Below are 24,786 nucleotides of genomic sequence, written 5' to 3'. Positions count from 1 at the left end.
TTGTAACTTAAATAATTCCAATATTCTCAAACGTTCAAGCAGGGCCCTAAAGCCATCAGGCTACATGCGTTTGTAAGTCTGGTCAGTTAGAATGGAACAACCTGTTTACATTCTGTCTTGCAGGAAATACTTGCAGACGCAGTAAATATATTTCCCCTGTTTTTGTTCTCAAGGAACTGCTAGAGGAAAACTCTTAGACGTCTCCCACATCATGGCAGCAGTTGCCTTTTACCTTCTAAATGGCCGGAAGAACCATAGGCCTGAGCCAAGATATATGTTAGTTTATCCTGTTTATCCTGAAACTGCCTCCTATTTTCCAAGGTATATATATGATAGAAGTTCATGGCACTCTGGACTGTGATAAAAGCTTCCTGCAGAAATTGGTGTGATGGTGTGATAGCATCTGACTTTCTCAGGCTGGAGCAGCCGACTCTCATGTGGCTTCTAGAGCATAGAAGATTACACATTCTGGGCTGGAGTCATAGAACAGCGGGGAAGGTGCTTAACTTGCTTGGGGCTGACCTGAGTTTGATCCTCAGCATTCCATATGGTCCTCTGACCTCTGCCAGGAGTGATCCCTGTGCACAGAGCCAGGAGTAAGCTGTGAGCTAGGAGCAAGTCTTGAGTACCTCTCTCTGGATGTGATCCAACCTCCCCACCCTACAAGCCCTCCTCCAAGGGGAAAAAAAAAAAACAAAAAAAAGAAGAAGATACACACTCAGCCTCTGGGTCCTTTCTGAGATCAAAGGTCTCAGGCAGTTTGGGGTACAGTCCACAGACCTGGCATTCACTCTGGTCATGCCAATGGTCCTGAGATCCTAGAAATTTTGTTTGTTGAGGGGTTTTTATCCTGGGATTTTTCACATTTTCACTCTTCAATGCAAAGTGTGGTGAAATGGGACAGTTGCACTTTGCCTGGTCTGTTGACCAGTAAACTTGTTTTTAGCTTTTGGCGCGCGCGCGCGCGCGCGCGTGTGTGTGTGTGTGTGTGTGTGTGTGTGTGTGTTTGTGTGCCTGTGCCTATGTTTTATATACCACTGCTGTTCCTACATGCATAAAATGGGAATGTTCATTTATCCATGCCAGATAAGGTCTTCATTCTTAGAACTTAAACTTATGGAACCTAAGTTTATCTAGACTGATAAATCAGACTAAAAGAGAAAAAGAGGCAGCAGATTTGTTGAACGTTTCAGGTCAGAGAACTACTTTCTGTTGGATGGGGCGGGGAAAGCTCCGTGGCCAGCAGTGCAGTTGGACAGTCCTGGCTGTGGATTTGGACACCGGGACCTGAGGCTCGGTGGATGTCGGAGAAGCATGTGCAAGGGCGTGGAGGGAAGAGCCGTTTGCATTGTGGGAGGCGCCCTTTGCTGCTGCTCACGGCCATCCAGATGCCAGAGTAGGGTTACGGCTGTCAGGTTCCTCGGAAGGCGAGTCCACTCTAGAGACTGATGTTAGCGTCCTGTTGGATAGGGGGCCTACCACCATGGGTGGGAGCCTGGAGTCCCCCTTCAGCTGTGGTGGCCTCTTCCCTGTCAGCCCTGAGGTTAAACCCTGGCAGCCTCCTCCACAGCACTGACTCACCGTTTCCGTAGTGTAGCGATTATCACGTTCGCCCAACCACAGCCCTGACCCAGGGCCTTTTCTGCCCCGAAAGCCATTTTGCCAGATTCTCCAAGGCCCCCTGAGGGACTTCTGTGAATTTCCTTTAGTTTCTCATAATGGCGCTCCTGGTCAAATATTTAATATTGCACTGTATAGTGATTTGCCGAATGACTCCCTTCAGCCATCTGTAGGCACTCGGTTCTACCAAAGCCTGGCTCCCTGTCAGCGGTTCAGAAATGCAGGAGGACATACTACTCTTCTCTCCGTCCCATCTGGTCTTCTGCTCCCTCTGCTGTCAGCCTTCGGTTAGACGCTCAGACGCTGCTCACTGCCTTCCCTCCCTACCCCTGGGCAGGGGAGGAAAAGGCAGCTAAGGTGTTTGGCATTTACCCCTATTCCTATCCTATGGTGTCCAACCCTCCCACCCCTTTTTTTCCTTAGTTTTGGGGCCACACTTGGCGGTGGTCAGGGTTCTGCAAGCAGGGATCACTCCTGGTAGGCTCAGAGGACCATTTGGGGTGCCGGCCAGTGAGCCATGCAAGGTGAACACCCTACCCTCTGTGCATCACTCCGACCCTCCCTCCCTGTCTCTTTGGGGGCCGTGTCACCCACTGTGATTGCCATTGCTCTGAGAGTCCTTCTGGCCCTGCTCTACCTTTCCCCCTCCCAAATCTCATTTTGTTTTGGTCCCACCTGGTGGGGCCTGGGCTACTCCCAGTGTAGTGCTCTCGGGCCACTCCCGGCAGTGCTGAGGGCACTGTGAAGTGCTGGGGATGGAGCCTGGGGTTCCTGTATGCAAAGCCTGTTCTCCAGCCCTTTGACCCCCGCCCCCCCCTACACCCCCAGGCCCCGGCCCTTCAGTAGAGAGGATTGGAAAAGCGATTTCATGTGAAGGTGATTTGGAGGTCTGGGAAAGGGAGGAAAATGGTTTTTTTTTTTTTTGGTTCCTTTTTGTCTTTGGGTCCCACCTTGGCTGTGCTCAGGGCTCACTCCTGGCTCTGCACTCAGGGATCAGTCCTAGTGGGGTCCAGGAGACCATATGGGGTGCCAGGGATCCAACCTGAGTGGGCCACGTGCAAGGCAGGCGTAACTACCTGCTGTCCTGTCTCTCTAAAAATGGGGGGCAGAAATGAGGGCAGGGAACGGTAATGAAAGAGGCCTGTGCTGTTGTGGTGGGGTGCGGGCAGGCCAGGCGGTCCCCTCAGCAGCACGCCTGTGGCTCCAGCGTCTGGCCTCTGACACGGTGACCTTGACCTTGCTCTCCCCAGGTGTCCTCATGACTTCTCCTGCGGACCATGTCCATGATCCTTTTCGCCTGTGTGGTCAGGGTGAGAGATGGGCTGGCCCTGTCCGCCTCCACTGACTTCTACCACACCCAGGAGTTCCTGGAGTGCAGGAGACGGCTCAAGATCACAGCGGCGCGACTGGCCCAGTACCCAGGACGAGGCTCTGCGGAAGGCCTGCACTTCACCATTCAGTAAGCACAGCAGGCACGTGCGCGTGGCCGGCCCCTCAGAGCAGCGTGGGGCTCTGACTGCACATCGAGGTCACGTGGCGTGGGTCGCCCCGTGGTCAGGCTGTGAAACAGCTGGGCGTGTCTGTGGTGGGTTCGCAGGAGCTGAAGCACCGCTGCCCCAACTGCCGCCCTTCTGCTGGAGAGCCGTGAGCGCCGGGAAATCCGGTTCAGCCAGGTTTTATTTTCTTATTTGTCTTGTTTCTGGCCGGCACGTGGCGGTGCTCAGGACTGACTCCGGGCTGTGTTCAGGCATTACTCCGGGCAGTGCCCGGGATGGTATGTGTGGTGCCAGGGATTGAACCTGGGCCGGCTGCCGGGAAGGCACTTACCCACTGTCCTGTTTCTCTGGCCCCTCAACCAGTATTTTATATGCCTTTAGTTTGACAGTTTTTGCTGCATGGAGTATGAGGGTGGTACAAGGGTAAGGAGGAAGGAAATAAATGAAAATGTAGGAGAAGGTCAGGAGGTGAGAAGCCAAGAGAGTGAAAAAAAAAAAGACATAATTAAAAAAAATTTTTTTCCCCAATGTGGTGGGGCCCACTCCTGGCAGAGCTCAGACTGGCTCCAGGACCACTAGGACAAAACCCTGTGGGGCGATGGCAGTATGCAGGATGTAGGGCTTCACTGAACCCAGGGCCTTGCCCTGTGAAACACATGCTCTGCACTTGAGTCCCAGCCCCAGCCCCTGACTTACAATTCTTTTTTTTTTTTTTCTTGTTTTGGTTTCAGGGCCGTACCCAGTGGTGCTCAGGGCTTCCTCTGGCTCTGTCAGGGATCTCTCCTGATAGTGCTCTGGGGACTGACCATATGTGGTTTTCAGGTTGGAACCTGGGTCAGCCACATGTAAAGCAAGTGCCTTACCTGCTGTACTGTTACTTCAGCTCCATAACTTAGAATTCTTGCTTTCAGTTTTTGCTTTTATTTGAGGGGGTGAGGGGGTCGGAGTGTTGGGTAACATTCGGCAGTGCTGGGCATTGTTCTTGGCCCCGTGCTCAGGAGTGACCTTTGGCACTCCGGGACCATATGTGGTGCTAGGGATTGAACTGGGGTCAGCTGTGTGCAAAGCAAGTGCCTTAGCCCCTATACTACCTCTCTGGTAGCCGTTCAAGGTTTAAAGCAGAATGAAAATATTTTTTTGTTTTGTGACAAGAGCAAGAGAATGAAAAAAAATGAACACAAGTAAAGCCTCCTCAAGGAAGTAGAGTCTAATGAGGGAACGAACAAAATACACAGGAGTCAGAGATAGTTTAGCAAGTAAGGCTCTTGCTGTGCACACATATGACCCTAATACCACCTGTGTTTCCCTGAGCATCACCAGGAGTGATCCCTGTGCACAGAGCCAGGAATATCTGAAAACCAAAAGGAAAAAAAGCCATAAATGACTATGATGTTGAGAAAATGTTCCAATGGAATTTGGAACCAAGCAGGCACAATAATTTAGAGTTAAAATAGTTAATACCTTCTATATGCTGAGGGGACTGTTTTAAATGCCAGGTGGGGGACTGGAGCAATAGTGCAGGTAGGGCGTTTGCCTTGCACATGGCCGACCCGGGTTCGATTCTCAGCATCCCATGTGGTCTCCTGAGCACTGCCAGGAGTAATTCCTGAGTGCAGAGCCAGGAGTAACCCCTGTGCATCACCGGGTGGGACCCAAAAAGAAAAAAAAAAATTAAATGCTAGGTGGCCTCTGAGGTCGGAAATAATAGTTTTACCTGCTTTGCAGAGTAGGAAGCAAGGTTCACTTACTTAAGGATTATATTGTTAGTAAGGAGTAGACCAGGATTTGAATGCAGGCAGCCAGTCCCTAAGCTCTGCTCACATATCATTTTTTTTTTCTTTTGAGAGGGAGGAGTCACGCCCAGTGGTGTTCAGGGTTTTATCCTTGGCTCTGGATCACTCTTGGTGGGCTTGGGGAACTGTATGGAGCTGGGTATTAAACCCAGGTCAGCTGCTTGCAAGGCAGACACCCTTCCCACTATTCTGTCTCTCTGGTCCCAAGGGAATGAGTCCGTCCTGTAAGGTGACAGCCTGAGTGATGAGTGAGAAACAGTCTTCCCGGTATAGAGGGATAACTCATATTTTCTTGGCTTAGGATGAGAGGAAAACAAGCTTTTGTCAGGATGTTGAAACCTTTCTCCTGTGCCTCCTATGGGGCCAGAGTTTGAATTTAGATTTCCCCCAACCTGGAATTGCCAGGCTGAGGTTTACATATCAATATTGGTTCCAGACTGGTGACCCTTCTGTGGTAGTGGCCGAAGGACAGGCAGAACCACCCTGCACATTGGTCCGCTGCATCTTCGGCACCGAGGGAGCCCTGAAGTAAAGGAGCCCCCTGCCACTGCTGGGTCCTCAGCAAAAACTGACAGTGGGACTCAGGAGGCATGGTGGAACCAGAGCCCTCAGGACTTAAAATACTAGCGCGATGCTCTAAAAAAGGAGCTGCAGAGGATGAAAAGCCCCACATTTGTTTTATGAAACCAGAATAATCCCAGTCCCCAAAGCAGGCGGAGGCCCTGCCAATAGGGAAATCACAGGCCAGCCTTTTTTATTTTTTGCACAGCCACAAAAGTCCTAAATAAAACATTAGGAAACGGAATGGAGCACTGCTGTGCATTTGAATATGTATCATCTCACAACCCGGAAGGGTTTTATTTCAGGATGCCAGAATGATTTAACTTTAGAAAATCTACTGATGTCGGCAACAGAAGAAAATCTTCTTCTGAGGAGGAAGAGAGGTGGCGGCTCCATGTATGTCCCCGATGGCGCGTGCATCCCTCGTGCGTGAATCAGAGGGAGCCCACGCTCTCGGGGCAGACCCTGCTGTCTGTTTCAGAGGAGCCGCAGGAAGACCCCATCCCAGGCAGAGGGCCTGTGCGCAGATGACAGCTCCCAGGGCGGTCCCAGCCTAGCCAGCGTGCAGCGGAGCCCGGGCTCTGTGTGGGTGTGGGGGAGGCCGTGTGGGTGTCCTCCCTGGTCATGGGAGTGTCGTTCTTTCGTTCCAGTGTCTCTTCTCTGGGGGATGTGGCCTGCATGGCTATCTGCTCCCGCCAGTGCCCGGCAGCCATGGCTTTCTGCTTCCTGGAGACCTTGTGGTGCGAATTCACGACTTCCTACGACCGTGCCCGCATCGGCCTGGCCACCAGGCCATACGCCTTTCTCGAGTTTGGTAAGCCCTCTCTCTTGTTTATTTCTCTCTCCCTCCCTCTCTCTCTCTCTCTCCCCTCTTCCTCTCTCCTTCTCTCCCTCTTTCCCTCTCTCCCTCCCGTGTGCGTGGAACTAACAGTTTAGGTTTGGCTCTGACCATCAGGGAAAACCCAGAGGAGGAGGTGTAATGTGTGACAGTCTGGAACTGTCAGATTTCACAGCCATTGAAATGGCCCGGGAAGCTCGAGCTTAATAGTGGCTCCTGTTTTTGTGGAGAGAGTGTGGAGCAGTCACACACTGCTCTCCGTGGTGTCTGTGGCCACTCTGTGCCTGCAGGGACTCTGAGGCCTCTGAGCCTCGAATATTTACCCTTAGTCACTTTAAGGACGTTTTGCCGCCCCTCTCTGGCGCTGCTCGAAGGTTAACACTTGAACTAATTTTTCCGTCATGAGGTAAGTAAAAAACAAAACCCCCAGGAGAACAAATGAATAGAAATTCTTACTGTCAATGAGATGTATATATTCATTTCTTTTTTCTTTTTGAGTCACACCTGGCAATGCTTGGGGTTCTTTCTGGCTCTGCACTCAGGAGTTACTCCTGGTGGTGCTCGGGGGACCGTATGGGATGCCGGGAATTGAACCTGGGTCAGCCATGTGCAAGGCGAATGCACTACCCCCTCTACTATTGCTCCGGCCCCATTTTTTTTTTAAATGTAGTATGTCTATTTAATGAAGGAAACACCCCCACTTACCCTCTCATCCCCCAAGGTTATTGTTATTATTTTTATTATTATTTTTAAAGTCTTTTTTGGAGCAGCAGTTGGCAATGCTCAGGGGTCACTCCTAGCTCTGTTCTCAGGGGACCCTATGGGATACCATGGATCAAACCCTATCCACCACATGCAAGGCAAGTGCTACCTACTATACCATCTCTCCGACCCCAGAAATTTGCACAATTTGTACATTCTTATACTTGTTTTATATTCCATTTTGTCAGTGCTACCAGCCTGCTACAGTTGGGAAGTAAGGGAAGACGAGGGGTCCTTCACTCTGAGGCTTGAGAAGCCTGGCTCTGGAAGGGGGGGGTCCTTTCTGGGGTGCTGCGGGGATGCCTGATGAAGGCCCAGGGGTTGCAGAGCACAGCCTCACAGCTGGACTGCATACTGCATTCTCACATGGGATTCGTTTAGAGCCCGTGGGAGAAGGAGAGTAGAGATGGTGCGGGGGTGGGGTGCATTCTCTGGGCCTCTGTGAGAGCCTCCAGCCCCCCTGCCATGCTCCTGAATGAGGGAGGGGCAGGCACAAGGTGGCGTCTGGAGGTCACGTAGGCTTTCTGGCCGCACCTACTCATGCCCTCCCACCCCTCGTGGCCTTGCAGCTGGCCCACTGGTATGGGCTCAGCACCCTCTTTAGCCTGTGGTACTGGGGTTTCCTTTGGTGCACTGCCTGAGCCTAGTAGGTCTTGAGCCCCCATTTTCTATTTTTTTTTAATTAATTTAAAAAATTTTATTGAATCACCGTGAGATAGTTACAAGCTTTCATGTTTGGGTTACAATCACACGATGATCAAACACCCATCCCTCCACCAGTGCACATTCCCCACCACCAATATCCTGGGTACACCTCCCCACTTTCCCACCCTCCCCCTGCCTCCATGGCAGACAATATTCCCCATAATCTCTCTCTACTTTGGGGCATTATGGCTTGCAACAGAGACACTGAGAGATCATCATGTTTGGTCCGTTATCTACTTTCAGCATGCATCTCCCATCCCAACTGGTTCCTCCAGCCATCATTTTCTTAGTGATCCCTTCTCTATTCCATCTGCCTTCCCCCCTCTGCTCATGAAGCAGTCCACCAGCCATAGGGAAAACTCAGTATTATTATTTGGAATTTTCCCCCAACAATCAGACCTGCTGAAAAGGCATCATTTGATAATTTGTCTTCCATTCCTGAGTATGAAGAGCATAGGAGACCATGCAGTTTTGGATTTCTGGTATTTTAGTAATTAAGTTCAGAGAAATTTCTGTCAGAAGTCATGGCAAGCTCGTACCTCTGTTTCCTGGGCTCTAAAAGATGGTGGTCACCACGGCACCACCGAAAGGAAAGGCCCAGAGAGAGAACCTTTCCCCTCCCAGGGCAACATGGTGCCATAGCTTAGTTCACAGTCTAGAGGCATTTCTGCAAGAAGCTGCTGGGTTCTGAAAGTAGTTAGTGGGCCTCTGGGATCATGGTCTTGAACCCCTATTTTCTTCTTCTTAATAGAAATGCTTTTATTTGAATTGTAGTAGAAGTTTACAGATCTTGATATTATTGTATAAGGTCACAACTCAATGCTATTTGTGTTACATTATTGAAATCGCGTTTAATAACTGCTTAAATTTGTTCTCTCCAATTACTGGAACTTTCTAGGGATACATAATCATAAATCAAAATTCTAGCTTCAGAAACAGAGTGTCACCCAAACTTGTCTTAGATTATGGCTCTAGCTCCTCTGTTGCCTAGAGTTTCCTGCAGTCACCCTGCGAGGCCCTTAGCCAGTCCTGCTCTCAGCCTGTCTCAGCGGGTGTGGCCTCAGGGGGCCACCAGTGGCTTTGGAGCTGATGGACAGGCAGTCTTCCTGCTCCTCCTGTCTGCTCTCTGGGCCTTCCTTCTGACGCGGGCAGCCCTACCTGATAGGAAGCCCTTCCCCACCCTTGAGCATCACTTCTGCTGACTGCTGAGAAGAGAGTGGAACTAAAATCCCACCAATCAGAGCCTTCTCCAGGATTGTGTCTTACCACCGTGCACAAAACTCCACTTGGAAGACTTTTTCAAGGGCCAGAGACATGGTGCCCAGGCTCAGGCACTTGCCTGGCAGGCTGCTGCAGCTGTGGTGCTGATTTGAATCCTGGCAGTGTATGGTCCCCCTGCACCCCTGGGTGTGGCCTGAAAACAAAACGGAACAAAAGAACACTTGCTCCAACTCAGGAATAGATTAATACCCACACAGGTCAAATCATTAAGGTTAATAACTTTAAAACTTAGTTCAAGCTGATGTAGTGCATTCATATTTGTACTTCTTCCCCTCGCAAGCTAGTTTTTTTTTTTTTTTTTGCAATGATCTATTTAAGAATAATTGTTCTGGGTCTGGGGAGATAGTTCGGTGGTTAGGGTGCTTACCTTGCACGCAGCTGACTTGGGTTCAATCCCCAGCATCCCATATGACCCCCTGAGCACCAGTAGGAGTAATTCCTCAGCTCATAACCAGGAGTAACACACCCTGAGCATTTTACTGGATGTGGCCCTAAATTAAACAAAACAAAAAGTAATTAAAAGAATAATAGTTGCAAGCTGAGAAATCATCTGTGGTCAGGGGCACTGACTCTCAGTCATAAGACAGAAGCCCGGGGACATACCGGGCAACCTGGTAACTGTAGTTGTCACTGCTGTGTGCTTTGTTGAGAGCCACTGAGAGAATGAATCCTGAAAGTCCTCATTGCAAAGAAAAGAGCATGTTTTCCCTGCCCCTTGAGGTGATGAATGTTGGAGTGGTAAACGTTTCCCAAAGAATGATGGTCATTACTAGCATGCTGTGTACTTTATGCATACACACTGCTGCATGTCACTGATTTCTCAATTAAATTGGAAGGTCAAAGAAAGGCTATGAGTTACTCAGGGTTTCAGTCTCAAGTCCCTGTTCTCTGACTACCTTATCACTGAGGTTCTGACAAGGTCCAGAGTGCTGTGGCCGCAGAAATGGTGACGTTATGGCATCATTTCCCTGTTGGTGAATGCCTGCTCCTGTGTAACTGCTCCCTTCCTTCCTGTTCTTTGTTCCTTTTTCTCTTTTTGCCTGTTTTTTTTTTCTTGCCTTTTCTTTTCTTTTGTCTTCCTTTGTGTGTGTGTGTATAACACCCAGCACTGCTCAGGGCTTGCTCCTGACTCTGTGCTCAGGGATCACACCTCGTGGGCTGCGGCAACCATAGAGAGCACCAGGGATCGAACCCCCATCGGCTGCATGCAAGGCAAGCATTTTACCTTTCTCTTCAGCTCCATTTTTCTCTCTCCCTCCCTCCCTCCCTCCCTCCCTCCCTCCCTTCCTTCCTTCCTTCCTTCCTTCCTTCCTTCCTTCCTTCCTTCCTTCCTTCCTTCCTTCCTTCCTTCCTTCCTTCCTTCCTTCTCTCCTTCCTTCTCCCCTCTTCTCTCCTCCCCACCCCTGCCCTTCATTTTCTTTCTTTTGTTTAAGGTGCCAATGATTAAAATTTGCCTCACACATGCAAGGCAAGTGCTCTATCACTGAGCTGCATCCCTGGCCCACTTGCCTTTTTGTTTTTCTTTTTTCTGGATCCGGTACTCTGGAGCTATTCATAGCCCTGTGCTCAGGAGTGAACCCTGGCAACACTCAAGGGACCATATATTGTGTTGGAGATGGAACCTGAGTCAGCTGAAGTGGGCACATGCCAGGCAAGAGCTGGTGCACTAGTGCGTTAGTGTCTTATGTCTCGTCCTATCTCTCTGACTCCAACCCCTCGCATCTCCCCAGCCCCCACAGCCCCCACAGCCCCCCAGTGCTGCAGATCTCACCCAGAGCCTCACACATGCAAAGCAGATGCTCTACCACTTGAGCCACATCCCAATCCCTGAGAACCATCACATTTTAATTACTCTGCTTTGAAGAGAAACTAGTAGTGGTTGTGTTGCGATCCTTTGACCTTGTGTGCAGCTTGACACCTTTCAGGGTCCGGCTGCCATTTAGCTTGCCCAGAGATGGGAAAGGCACTTTGCTCATCATAACGTCTTAGGGTACCCATCCTGGTGGAGCACTCATCTTGACTTTCTCTCTCTTTCTCTCCCTGCTTTTTTTTTTTTTTCCTTGGCAGACAGCATCATTCAGAGAGTGAAGAAGCATTTTAACTACATCAGTCTCACTCAGCTAGGGAGCAGCTTAGAGCAGATCCAGGAGGAGCTCAGGTGCCAGCCACCGGCACGTCTCATGCTGGAGGACACAGCTGTCCCCAATGGGATGATGAACGGCCACACAAAGGTGCACTTGGAGCCTGGTAAGTGGCCTGCAGGTCCCTCCTGTTTATGGTTGTTTATGCCGTTTATGTCTACTAGGAAGGTGTTTGTCGGTGGGGTGGGAGAGAGGCCGATCTGTGGGAGATGTGAGGATGTCTGCCTAGAAACTGACACTGTTGCCAGCGGTGGTTGTAAAATCTTTAATCCTAATGATAGCACGTTATCAGAGGGACGGTGACACTTATGATGAAATTCAGGACAAGAGTGACTTGGCAGATTGTTTTCTTAACCAGGGTGAAGTCGGCAAATTTAAATTTTGAAAAGGAGATTCATTCTCTTTTGCTGGAGGGCCCTTGTGGAACAGTACTGTTGCGTATATGTTCTTCTCTCCTGTCTAGCCGTCTTATCTCTCGTTTTTTTTATTTTTGTGTTTTTTTTTGTTTTATTTATATATTATCTCTAAAATTAAATTTGTCTGCTTCTTTGAGATCAAATTTTTATCTCTTCCTATCAACTTGGGGAAGCATTGCACATCTCCGCCGAGGGCCCCCTGTCCTGTTGAGGGAGGGAGAGGTGGGCGATGGGGAGTGGAAGGGGCCTCTGCAGCCTTGATTTCTGGCCTGAGGGCATCCTTCTCTCTCTGTGGGTTTTTGGAAAGAGAAGTGTCCACAGTGCCTCGGCACTCCGAGAGTTAGACTGGCCGTAGTGCCACCAGCCGCTCAGTGTCCATAACCAAGCATGATTTTTTGTTTGTTTGTTTTGCTTGTTTACAACTACCTACAACTAAACCAGTTTTTAATTACAGTGAATATTTATATGCTCAAAATTCTGTAATGGTGTAAACTTTGAGTCCTTCCTGAAAGAGCTATTTACACTGTAACCATCTAATTATTTTGTTCCCTTATTTACTAAACTCATTGCTTGAATTAAAAACAGGTGTATTAAAAATGTTCACATTTTAAAAATTGTTTTTTATTTTTATAAAGTTGTTCACAATAATTTATTACATTCAATATTTCAACACCAATGCCACAACCATTACGCCTTCCCACCACCATTATTTTGAATTTTCCCACCACTACCCAAGCCTGCCCCAAAGGCAGATTTTATATAATTTATTTTGTATTTTGTGTTATGTATAATCTGCTAAAAATAATCCCAAAATTTTTCCTTAGAAGTGTGAAAAACATTAACTTTTTTTTATTTTTATTTTTCCTTTTGTTTTTATCTGTTTCAATGAGAAAATTCTTGGATTTGTTTCTGTGCCAGCAAGTTGTTGTAATTTATGCTGGGAATAAACTTAACTTTTGTAGATGGAAGACTGGGAAATTGAACCCCAAACTTCTCCTTTGCCATATCTGAAGACAAGGGTAACTTTGCTATGTTATGTTTTGTTTTCTTAAACACTTAGACAAAGAGAAGCACATCCAGAAACTGTCAACTTGCCCATCTTTCTAGGACATTTTACCATTTGACTCACCCTGTAACCCTGACACTAGAATTTTGACAGGTAGCATGTTCTGTTCTAACAGGAGCCTGAATCTCTCACTGGAGACTCTAACACACTAATAATAGTCCTCAGTTGTGTAGTGACTAGATATCCTGTGTATGTGTGTGTGCATGTGTGTGTGAGAAATTGTAAGGACGAGAAAGGATGATTAAAAAAAAATTTATACAGGGGCCGGGGATGTGACCTAGCTATAGGGCACGCTCACCTGGCGTGCCAAGGACCCAGGTTCAGTTCCCCACACTGAAAAATGAAATAAGATTTTTAAAAGTCTAGCAAGAGAATGAAATGGAAGGGAGGCCATTTAGCTGCATGGAAGCAAAGTCAAGTCCAGCAGTTATCTGCAGGGAGAGAATGATCACTGCTCTAACTAGAGTTCCAGAGGTCGCCATAGCTTAGTCAGTGTGTCCCTCCCCTTCCTAATTGGTTCAGAACAAAACAGTCGCATTTGCTGCAAATTGCTTTAGAAGCACATGTCACCATGAGCAATCTCCTTGTCAGAAAAAAAAAAAAGTAGAGGGTCCCGGAAGATAAGTGCAAGGTTAGGGCAGTGCTGACCCTGGTGTGCTCCCTGGCACCCCCTGGCCTCCTGCATGTTGCCGACCAAGAATTAACAGGAGTGTTCCCTGGGCCCCCTGAGCATCGCTTTGAAGCCCCCTCCTCTGAAAAAAAAAGGAGGGGGGAGAAGGGGAGAGCATTTGCTAGCAGAGGGTTGAAGTGTGTAACAGGAATATCTTTGGAACCTGACAGCCACTTTACAGAGGAAACATAACTTGCTTTCAATCAGATTTCTCAGCCTAAGCCCTGTTGACATTTGCATTTGGCTGTATACTTTGGGGGGGCGGGTTGGGTTGGGGGGTCCGGGCTCTGTTGAGCTCTGTAGAATGTTTAGATGCATTCATGGCCTTTACCCACTAGATGACAGTAGCACCCTGTCTCCAGCTGTGACGACGCAGATTGTCCCTAGATAGTCCCAGATGTCTGCCGGGGAGCCTCGGTGCCCCTGGCTGAGAAGCTCTGGGAGAAAGGAAACGAAGGCCGTGGAAACCCAGCCTCGCTCTGGGAAGGAAGGGGCTGTGCTGGGCGAGAGGTCCGCCTCGGTTCCCAGATCCGTTTCTGTCCTTGATTTCTCGCCTGTCCTCCCCGGCCCCCCCTAACCACAGTGGCTTTTGTAAATTAATGTTTGTAGTTGTTGTGCTTCATGTAATGAGCCTGTCATTAGTGGGGTCTAGTTCCTATCTCTACTTCATTTCTCTCAGAGAGAAATCACTTCCACTAGACACTTCTTTCTTTTTTTCACTGGGAAGCTCCTAACTTCCGACTGGAACCCGTGACCGCCCTGGGCATCCTTTCCTTGGTCCTCAACATCATGTGTGCGGCTCTGAATCTTGTTCGTGGAATTCACCTTGCGGAACATTCTGTACAGGTACCCCGGTCCTACTCGCCCCAACCCCCCTCCCCCCAGCTCCGCCATACATACTTTTTTTCCTTCGGTTACAGTGGAGGGACCCATGCTGGAAGAAACTGATGATGATCTATTTTTTTTCTAAGGCTTTTTTCTGGGTACTAAGATTTTACACTTTAAAAAATACATAGGGAGGGGCCGGAGAGAGTACAGCAGGGAGGATGCTTGCCTTGCACGTGTCTGACCTGGATTCCATCTCAGGCATTCCTGGTCTCCTGAGTCCACCAAGACTGATCCCTGAGCACAGAGCCAGGAGTAAGCCCTGAGCACAGCCAGGTGTAGCCGCCAAATGAAATAGAAAAAAGAAAAGCAAGGACCCAGGAGATGAAGTGAAGGGCTGGAGAGCATACTCGCCTGTGAGGCCAGGGTTTGGTTCCTACTGCCACGTGGTCCCCTCAGGACTGCTGGAGGCACCATGCTCCTCCGCCCCACCAAAATAGAGGTTCTTTTTTTTTTTTTTTTTTTTTTTTTGCTTTTTAGGTCACTCCTGGCTCTGCACTCAGGAATTATTCCTGGTGGTGCTGGGAGACCATATGGGATGCTGAGAATCGAACCCGGGTCGGCCGCGTGCAAGGCAAACGCCCTACCCACTATGCCCTACCACTCCAGCCCCCAAAATAGATTCTTAAATTAAAATTTTATTTTCGATTTTTATTCTTTGTTTTAAGTTGAAAAAATATGAAACTTACTCATTTGTACCTGTGGTTCTAAGAACCCATAAGGGCCTGCTGAGATGTTGATAAGGAGCCAATGGCTTGTTCTAAGGACATCAGCTCACCCCTTAGGACCCCAGGAGTCACTCCAGGGCAGGTTGATCATTCAGAACCAAAGTTTCATCTCAGACTTTAAGGATCAGATTCTTTTTTTCTTTTCTTTTCTTTTTTTTTTTTTTTAATTTCTCTCTTCTGTTTTGGGGAGGGTCAGGCAGGGGGAGTTGGGAAGGTGGAGGGTTTGAGTCACATCCAGCAGTGCTCAGGGCTTACTTCTGGCTCTGTACACTGGGGACCATGTGTGGTACCAGGGATATTGATGAGAGGTCAGCCATATGCAAGGGAGACTCAATTCCTGTACTATCTCCTTGCCTCAAGGATCAGACTCTTTTTCCCAGGGATGGTTGTGTTCTAGTCCCTGGTTCTTACATGTGTGTCGCACCTTTGTCTTTGTCAAAGAGCTGTATCACCAGCAACTGGCTTGCCACACTCTTCATCTCAAAGCAGATTTCTGTTTCAGTGCTTAGGGTTCATTCCTCGATCCGCTCTCAGAAATTATCCCTGGTGGTCCTCGGGGGACCATATAGGATGCCAGGGATTGAATCGGAGTCAGCTGCGTGCAAGGCAAGCGGCCTACCCGCTGTGCTATCTCTCTGGTCCCATAAAACCTGTTTTTTAATTTTTTAAAAACATTTAAAACAGGGGGCTGGAGCGATAGCACAGCGGGTAGGGCGTTTGCCTTGCACGCGGCCGACCTGGGTTTGATTCCCAGCATCCCATATGGTCCTCTGAGCACTGCCAGGAGTAATTCCTGAGTGCAGGGCCAGGAGTAATCCCTGTGCATTGCTGGGTGTGACCCAAAAAGCAATAAATAAATAAATGAAATGGCTGCTTCCCTATAAGAAAAAAAAAAAAACATTTAAAACATCTTTCTAAGAGCATAGCATCAGTATAAGCATAAACAGATTGTTTTTTTGTTTGTTTTTGTGGTGCCGTGGACTGAGTCCCAGGACTCACATGGAAGGCAAGTGCTCTCCCGCTGAATCACATGCCCAGCCCAGATATTGCTTTTCACTTGTGCTGTCAGAGCAGTGAGAGGGCATGAGAGGTCAGGGGTCAGAGGTCAGAGGCCTCTCTGCCTCCTGGCCGCTGTCTGCTGTGCCTTCTACCTCCTGGTTACTCCTATGCAGGTACTTAGCTTGTGAGTTTGTCTGCTGGAACAGGTGTCCAGCTCTCATGATGGTTAATTAAATGTCTTGGGGTAATGAAGCCCCCAGAGAGTGTGGTGTGGTGACATTGTTTAGGAGTTTGAAGCACCGACAGATAGGAGGGATTAGGAAAATCTGCAGGTGGGGAGGGTTTTGATAGGCTTGTCGCGTTGGGTGGGCGTGGGTGGGCCCACATCCTGGGTTGAGGAGTTAGCACAGATGTGTGGGGACACGAGGGCTCACAGGTCTCCAGAACATTGAAAGTGGCTGTGAGCCAATACTTCCTCTGGCCCTTGTGTGCCGGGGACTTTTGTGGCCCACGTGTCTTACCCCGGGGGATTTTGCTCTCAGCCACACCAGACTGAATGAGGAATAAATTTCTCTGTGTCATAGTATCTCCCTTCATCCTCTTTTTTTTTTTTTTTCTCCTCTTTGCTTTAGGTTGCCCAGGAGGAAATTAAAAATATTCTGGCCTTTTTCATTCCCTTTGTAGCCTGCATTTTCCAGGTGGGTGAAATGTTGATTTTCTTTAAAAAAAAAATTTTTTTTTTAATTGAATCACAGTGAGTTATACAGTTGTACAAGATTGTTCATGATTGGGTTTTAGTCATATACTGTTCCAACACCCATCCCTTCACCAGTGTACATTTCCTACCACCAGTGTCACCAGTGGCCCTTCCTCCTGCCCACCCACACTGCCTCTATGACAAGCACTACAGGGGCCTCTCTCTCCCTTTCCCTCCCTCCTCTCTCCCTCTCTCCCTCCCCCTCTCTTCCTCTCCCTCTCCCTCTCTCTCTCTCTCTCTCTCTCTCTCTCTCTCCCTCCCCCCACCTCTGTTGATATTTTGGAGGAAATCACTCAAATCTGTGGCTTTATTTATTTTTCATTTAGAGTCATCAATAACTTTCTAAGTCTTATTTCTATTCTAGGAGGACCTTGGTTTAAAATCTCAAGGCAATAGACAAAGCAAATAACAACAACAAAATTTAAAAAACAAATCACAGGCAACACCAGATCCCAGTGCAAGGTCTGTCCTGCCCAGTCCTCTCCTTTACAGAGGACAGACTTGGGCTTGAAAAGTGGGGAAGCGCTTGCTCAGGGTCCCGGGGCCTCTGCTGCATTCAGAGCAGGAGTCAGGAATGAGAATGTGAGATTGCAGATGGGCCTGGCAGTGTATAGTCTGTCTCCTGTCATCAGGGCGGTTCAGGTACAGAAATGTCCTGCAGAAATCACACCTGCAACTATTTTGTTTTAAAACACGGGACTGGATATGTCCTGGGTACATGTGTAGGGTGGTTGAGCTCAGGGCTTCACACACGTGAGGCATGCACTCATATCACTGAGCCTCATCCCCAGTCCCTAAAATTTTGTCTTAAATTATCACTGGATTCAATTCTGCCTTTAGGAAATGAAATAAAAGTTGTAAGATTTGGGGGCTGGAGCAGTAGCACAGTGGGTAGGGCATTTGCCTTGCACGCGGCCGACCCAGGTTCGATTTCCAGCATCCCATATGGTCCCCTGAGCACCGCCAGGGGTGATTCCTGAGTGCAGACCCAGGAGTAACCCCTGTGCATTACCAGGTGTGACCCAAAAAGCAAAAACAAGAAAAGAAAAGGGAAAAAGTTGTAAGATTTAACCTGGGACCCCAATTATTATAATTTAGTTATTTTTAAGTAAACCTTCTATTTAAGAGGCAGGATTACAGAAGGAACTTTCAGATTTTCTAAAGACAGTTAATTTGAGTAAAAACCTGATTCAAGTTCTCTTTCCTGGTATTCCACATAAGCTAGGGTCTCAGTACTTTCTTCTTTTCCTTTCTGAGGGGGAGCGTGTTTTGATTTCTACCCTGCAGTAGCGCGGGCTACTCCTGGCTCTGTGCTCATTAGGTTACTCCTAGCAGTGCCCAGGGGACCACTTGCTGTGTCAGGGATGGAATGGGCATAGGCCACATGCCAGGCAAGCTCCCTGACCCCTGTACTGTCTCTCCGCCCCCTCCAATTGTTTCTTTTAATTAAAAATTCTGTTCTGAGGGCACCTCCTGTCTCTCTCGTATACATTCCAGAATGGCATATTCTTTGAGGAGTTCCATGGCTGTGTAAAAATCATTTGATAACTCTAGACTGGAAATGTATTTCTTTCTCAGACAACAAGTCTCCACAACCTTGGGTGTTGCCTTTGGGTGCTGGCCAGTAATCCCTGTGGCATTTCAGGGCTCTAGTGTTCCCGGGGTCCCACCTCCATTCCCCCCGGCCGCGTTTTGACTTGGTTCGTGCACGCCTTTGACGGAGAACTCTCTCCTTCCAGCAGGGGCCCAGGCCTTGCTGGTGTGCTCTGTGCTTGGGAAATGGGGGGTTTTGCCCATATGCTGCCTGAGCCCATGTGCTGCTTGTGCCCACATGGCCGAGCACATGTGTCGCCTGCGTCTCCCCTCTTGAGATGTGTACTTTCATGCTTTCGTGTCTAGTGCTAGGATGTGTGTAGGGGCTCTCTCCACCCTTGGAGAAGCCCGAGTTCTCTCTTGAGCGCGTTACTCTTACTCTCCTCTCTCCCACTTATCCCTTCCTCCTTCCCAAAAAAACTCCAAATAAAATCTGTTTACTTCAAAAAAAAAAAAAAGAAAATGTGGGTTTTTGTTTGTTTTTCTGTCTTGGTGTGTGAGTTAGAGCCACCTTTGGGCAATGCTCAGTGCTTACTCCTGAGTCTGTGCTCAGGGGTCACTGCTGGCAGTCCTTGGAGAACCATATGCCGTGCCAGAGATTGAATCAGAGTTGGCCGCCTACGAGGCAAAGTGTGCCCAAACCTTCTTTCCAGCCCAGTGCATTGTTTTTCAAACACCAAATTGAAAAGCTTTTTGTACCTTCTGTCACTCCAGAGTGGCCCCCTCAAAATAAAGCCCACTCTCCCTCCCTGCAGCGCAACCCTTCCCCGACACAGCCGTGTTTTGAAGGTAGATGTCTGGGAGACAGCCCTTATGTTGTTGTAACTCAGGACAAAAACCCCAACGGGTGCAAGCGCCGCCTCTCACGAGAGCTTGCTGGCCTGCTGAGGCTGCAGCAGGAGGAAGTCCCACTGAGGGCGGTCAGTCTAGTTAGGCTCGCCCCGTCTGGCTCCTCACGCCCACCCACATCCTTTCCTCCTCTGTCGCCCACAGCTTTGACATCTCCATCTCTGTCTCTTCGACTTCTTCCAGGAGCGTGGGGTGCCAACTCCTCTCGGGACTTGCCTTTTGCTTTCCTTCTCTGTTTACCACTCTTCGTCCTTGCCCGGTGATTATCCTGGGAGTCCCAGCCGTGGGCCCCGGGCATCCGAGCGTCACTGTAAGACTCCAGTGTGAGGAACGAATGGGTGGGAAAGGACCTTCCCCGCACAGCAGCGGCCAGGGTGGGCGGTGACTCCTGACGCTGACCGGGGGGCCCTGTCACCGTCTCTGATTGCACGTGCATCTCTCGTGTCATTTCAGTGTTACCTGTACCTCTTCTACAGTCCCGCAAGGACTCAGAAGGTGCTTCTGCTGCTGCTCTCCATTTGCCTGGGCAACATGTACCTGCACGGGCTGCGGAACATCTGGCAGATCCTCTTCCACGTGGGCGTGGCCTTCCTGTCCTCCTACCAGATACTGACCAGGCAGCTTCAGGAGAAGCAGTCCGACTGTGGTGTGTGAGGCGGGCGGCGTGGGCCTGGTGGGCCCTTCTGTGTCCCCATAAGGATTGCCTGGGATGTCCCGCCTGAGCCACGGCATCATCTCGCCCTTTCCATCTTGAAGTTCTTTTTGACCGGCCCAAACGGAGGAACGGAGAATTGGGGTGTGGAGCCAGGCTCAGGGGAAGAACTGGGGGCTGCCAGATACCCTGTCCCAGTTTTGTGCCGAGCCGTTGCTGCAGAACCTGACTCTCTGGCTCAGCACGTTCACTTTGGACAGCCGAATGTAGGGGCTCGATCAGAAGGAGCACTGTTGAGAGACCAGAATGGAATTATTCTGGTCTTTGACATCCAATGACGCAATAAACCACTAGATTCAAGAAGCCTAGTTTTAGTCACTGGCAGTTGTTTCCAGGAAGCCTCTTTGAAATCTTGTAGCCGCTTTGCAATCTGTAATGTGACTCAGTGTTTTTAGAGGGCCAGTTCAGGGTAAATCCAAAACATAAGAATACGGTTCGTAAATAGGAGCTAGGTAAGTTTTGTTTACATTGTTTACACTTTTTTGATAACTTGGGTCCTGTATGATAACCTTTGGCAAAAGATTGCAATGTATTTTGGATATCGATTGGCCTTTCCTTCGTTTAGGGAAAGGACAAACTTATGATGAGATACAGGGTAAGAGAGCCGAGTATTTAATTTGTATGTCATGGTGGCAGGAACTCTGTGGCACAGAAATGTTTCATATTTATTTGCAGGGTACCTTTGACTATTTTAAAAGGGAACCAAATTGCCATGGCTGGAGAATTGGAGGCTGAGGCATGAGCAGACATGAGAATTGCAGGTGGCTGCAAGCTGGCGTGGGTGAATCCATGGGCAAATGGTGTAGACTCACTGTGAGGCGCTCCCGGAAGCTCCAGGGTGCCTGGAGCCAAATGCCTGTGGTTTCACTGATGAGCACTTGACCCTGTGAACCTATTCCCAGAAGAGAGTCCAAATTAACTTCGCCTTTATAGCATTCCCAGTTATCTTAATGAGATCAGGAGTCTCATTTTTTTTTAATGAGAGTTAAGTAGGTGTTAACTTTTTTAAAGTTTTATGAAGATATAATTAGCCACATACCCACAAAAGTTACTTTACCATTTCTCATTGTCAAAATGTTGATTGATCCCAACTTTCTAAGCTGCAGATCTGAATAAGGTCCTGGAGGTCTCCACTAGGCTTTGGCCCTGATTTTCCAGGACCTCGAAGGAGGCCATTTCAGGAGTTTGCTCTTCTGCTCATTCTTGGTAGACGTCTGGAATTTGGATAGTTTGACCACAACTGCATGGGATACTTTGAGTCGCATTATTTGATTTTAATCAAAAGGATGCTCCCTCGATCATGTTTGAAAGTTGAAAACCATTGCAAGAGCTCTCGAGTAGTTAGGAAAAAGTATATCATATAATTGCATTTTAGGGAGTTCATTCATGCTTGATTACTACTGCTGGGGTTTTGTCTGTCATCTTGCTACCTTGGTATCACTTTGGAAAAAAAACAGACAAGTTCATGTGACTGAGTGCTGTGTTGGAAAAATGTTGCCATGGTAATTTTATTTTCATACAATAGATTTTTCTATTTTTAGCCAAGCACAATATCTGGCTTTGTAAGTTTTATCAGCAGCGCTGTCCTCCGTGGCAGTGTTCTTCAGCCCCTGGTCTGCACACCACTGCTCGCCCGTGGGTGTCAGAAGGCTGAAGACCACTGGTGTCTGCCACCTTGGTTGTAACTGCTGGGCCGTGGAGCGGTGCGGGTCCTCTGGTGTGAAAAGGCCGAAGGACACCGCCCACTGCATTTCACAGGTGTCTGCCTGTGGATTTTTCAGTGTCATCCTTTCCTGGATACCCAGCCAGTGCGTGTTCAGGCTTTCTAAAGGGGATCATTTTGAATAGTTGGTAAAAGACAACGGGAAGTCAAAAAGTGGAGGCAGATCTTCCTAAGTCAGAAGCACAAGAGTGTAGTAATTTATGGGGAGCCCCTACAGGAGAATCATGTTCTTCCCGGTGTCACCACGTAGCTCCCGGTCCCCCCTCTGTGGGTCTGCACCGGCCACCCACGTTCTGCACACAGTGAGGAACAATCCCGGAAGCATTCCTGGGAATGTTTCCCTGATGCCGAGCCTCGCGTGGAGATATTCCCCACACTTGGCCCAGCATGGTCTTTTCGTGTGTTGAGAGCGGCACAGGGTTTGAGATTTTCCCTGGCAAACCAAAGGGAAGAGATGCTGTAGACAAACCGTGCAAGAGAAGCCCATGTAGACGCCGTCGAACCAGGATCCTGCTGAGGGAGGCCTCAGCTCCCCGAACGATGGGCAGAACCTTCTGGAGAGTTGGTGCCAGATTTCTGTCCAGGCTCAGGTTGCTGACAGGGGTCAGGCCTGGGTTTAGCTCCCCGCTGTTGTCCAGGAGGCCCTAAAGCTGTTCCCTTGCCGCTGGTGACACCTCCCTCCCCTGGGGGCTCCCCGTGTGCCAGCACTGTTGTTAGCTGCTGTCTGCATACCCCCCGCCTCCCCCCACACACATACTCAGTGAACTCACCTGGGGTTTCGTAGCAGACACAGACCCCTGTTGTAGGGGGCTCTGGTGACAGGCATCCCACATCAAGACTCAGCCCTTCAGAGTTCTGTGAAGACGAGGGTGAAGGCTGCATTGAAGACCCTTGGTCATCCCCGCCCCAAGCTCCCCGTTCTTCGAGGGCCCCCCACTCTTCATCTCTGGAGTCACTCCCAGGAGGTGCAGGTGCAGGAGCTTCTGAGGGGGCAGATGACATGACTGCAGCAGGTTGGTCGACAGCCCTGCTTAGGGTCACAGTGATGCCACGACAGGCCCGTGGGGCTGCGCACAGCTGCTGTTCTGGGGCGGGGGAAGCTGGGCTGCGGGCTGGGCCTGGGTCTGCTGCACCCTTGCAGACCTTTGGACTCCCGTGCCGTTCCCCGAGGAGGTGCTGAGATCAGGCGAGAACGAGGCACACTGGGCAGCGGGGCAGGAGTCCCCTCCAGATCGGGCCAGCCTCTGCCCAGCTAGTCTCGAGTATCCTTATTTGGGAAGGGATGACCATCAACTCCCTCCACCCCCTGAAGCTGTTGGGGGAGCCTGAGTCCTGGGCACACCCTGTGGCTTGGTGCGAAAGGAGGACTTTGCTGGGGGTTCGGCATGCATCAGATACCTGGCCAGCAAGCAGAGGGCATTTTCTGATCCTGACCGGTAAACTGTCCCTTTCTGCGCTCCAGACAGGTGAAGCCTCCTGGCTCCCTCCCCGGGGCTGCTCCTGCCCAGCCCAGCACAGAGCCCTGGCACCCCGAGGCTCCCCCAAGCAGGAGCAGGGAATTTGCTTTCGCAACTGTCACCAACCTTCAAGGTCTGTCCCTGACCCAGAGGAGGGAACCCTCTTCTGGTTGGGGTGAATGTTGTCAGATTCGGCTGCCAGGGAACCTCATTGGTAGGGAACCTGCGGACAAGAGCTCCCTGGTAAAAACCTGAGAATGGAGGGGTGCTGGGGGAGGGGGGGCACGGGAATACCTGTCTGTGTGTCCTGAGGGCCGAGCTGTCACCCACAAGCGCCTTTTATTTAGGGTAAAATGATTGAATCTGTTCTGCTCCCCCGACCTGTGCTTGAAACATGGGATCTTCTTTAACCTGCATATGATTCTGGGGTTGCTTCAGAAATATGATTTAATAAACGATTCATACCATTGATGCCCCCTCCAGCCCCCCCCACCCCACCCTACCCCAGGATTCTATTTTTGTGTAATGGACTTAAGGATTTAATTTTCTACCAAGTGTAAAAGATGAGGTGTGTTTAGCCAGGGTTGAACCACTTAACATCACCTCTTCATTTTGGAAGTTTGCTTGTCTGTGTCACACAAACTTTTTACCATTTTCATGTACTCACAAAGATCTATTTTGAGTAAGGTTTTAACAAACTTTCACACCAGTAGTAAAAGCAAAACTGTCTGTTAATAACGTCTGTTATGAAGAATGTTGTATAGCTGTTTATATACTGTGTATATGCAGTTGAAACCAGGTGGCTGTGGAAGAGGGGAATAAATCTAAGGTCTTTATGACTCCGCGTGTGTTTGTGTCTGTAGGGGAATGAGCAGTGAGGAGTCCCCTTCCTTTGCGGGGTGACGTGGGCCTGGCACGATGTGGGAGTTGAGGGAGATGAGATTTGGGGCCTCCGACACAGAAAGCTCTGGACAGAGAAGAGCTCGGCTAGAGTTGGGTGCAGGTCCTCAGACTCGGCAGGGAAGGAAGGACCCCGGAGAAATCCAGCAGTAATCCAGCGGGGCACATCTCTCTCATGTCCCACACAAAGGGCCCCAGCACAGACACTGTCTCGCAGGAGTCTTCATTTCGAAGGACCAGCCTGTAATGACACAGCCACCAGGAGGCACGCCGCTGCCACTCATGGCTTTGGGTTCCCAGCCCAGGGACTGTGCCCTTTAGAAGAAGCCGTTCCTCTCACAGCTGATACAATTCCCAGAAAGGAAGCAGAAGGCCCAGCCTTTCCCCACTGGGGCTCTCTCGGAGCACATTGGGGAATACACACTGCGGGCTTCTCTCCGTCCCCCGCTCTGAGTGGAAACCGTTTGGAGGAGGGCCGAGACTTCCAAAATAAACAAGTGAGTTTGTTGACGCGGACTCGAGGAGTCTTCCCACACCCTCTTGTTCCGACCCCTTGCTTGAGCTCAGGTGTGCAAGTGAGTCCCCGGGAGCCAGTGATGGGAGCTCAGGCCCCGTCTCTGTGCTGGGGACGGTGCTTACCTATACTCCCTGCAAAGAATCGCTACCTTTCTTTTTTGACTCCTACCCCCTAAAGGGTCCCCGGGGCAGATGAGAACTCCGAGGCTTGGTGAGCAGGGCTGGTGACGGAGCCAGGACCCCCCTGGGAAGTTGAGCAAGGGCTGGTGCAAGGCACAAACGGAATGATTCATTGCTAGTGCCCTTTAGGCTGGGCTG

The 24,786-nt window shown here is 49.5% G+C and overlaps 1 protein-coding gene across 5 annotated transcripts in view; it reads left to right on the top strand.

Annotated features, from left to right (window-relative positions):
• The window catches only part of SEC22C (SEC22 homolog C, vesicle trafficking protein), a 31,104-nt gene extending 7,213 nt beyond the window's left edge, over positions 1-23,891 (top strand). For 3 of the 5 annotated variants that reach the window (XM_055134581.1, XM_055134578.1, XM_055134580.1), the window contains 6 exons: positions 2,871-3,079; positions 6,121-6,284; positions 11,124-11,303; positions 14,077-14,195; positions 16,594-16,659; positions 19,614-23,891. In XM_055134581.1, coding sequence (XP_054990556.1) covers positions 2,898-3,079; positions 6,121-6,284; positions 11,124-11,303; positions 14,077-14,195; positions 16,594-16,659; positions 19,614-19,814 — 912 coding nt within the window. In that variant the 5' untranslated portion in view covers positions 2,871-2,897 and the 3' untranslated portion in view covers positions 19,815-23,891. Of the gene's footprint in view, positions 1-173; positions 322-2,870; positions 3,093-6,120; positions 6,285-11,123; positions 11,304-14,076; positions 14,196-16,593; positions 16,660-19,613 lie in introns of all 5 variants that reach the window. The other 2 variants (XM_055134579.1, XM_055134582.1) reach the window with 2 other exon arrangements.
• Positions 23,892-24,786: the final 895 nt, after the last annotated feature.

This window comes from Sorex araneus, chromosome 4, assembly GCF_027595985.1.
Source record: "Sorex araneus isolate mSorAra2 chromosome 4, mSorAra2.pri, whole genome shotgun sequence".
Classification (NCBI taxonomy): Eukaryota; Metazoa; Chordata; class Mammalia; order Eulipotyphla; family Soricidae; genus Sorex; species Sorex araneus.
Note: the sequence above shows the minus strand (reverse complement) of the source record. Positions and strands in the feature narration are given on the sequence as shown.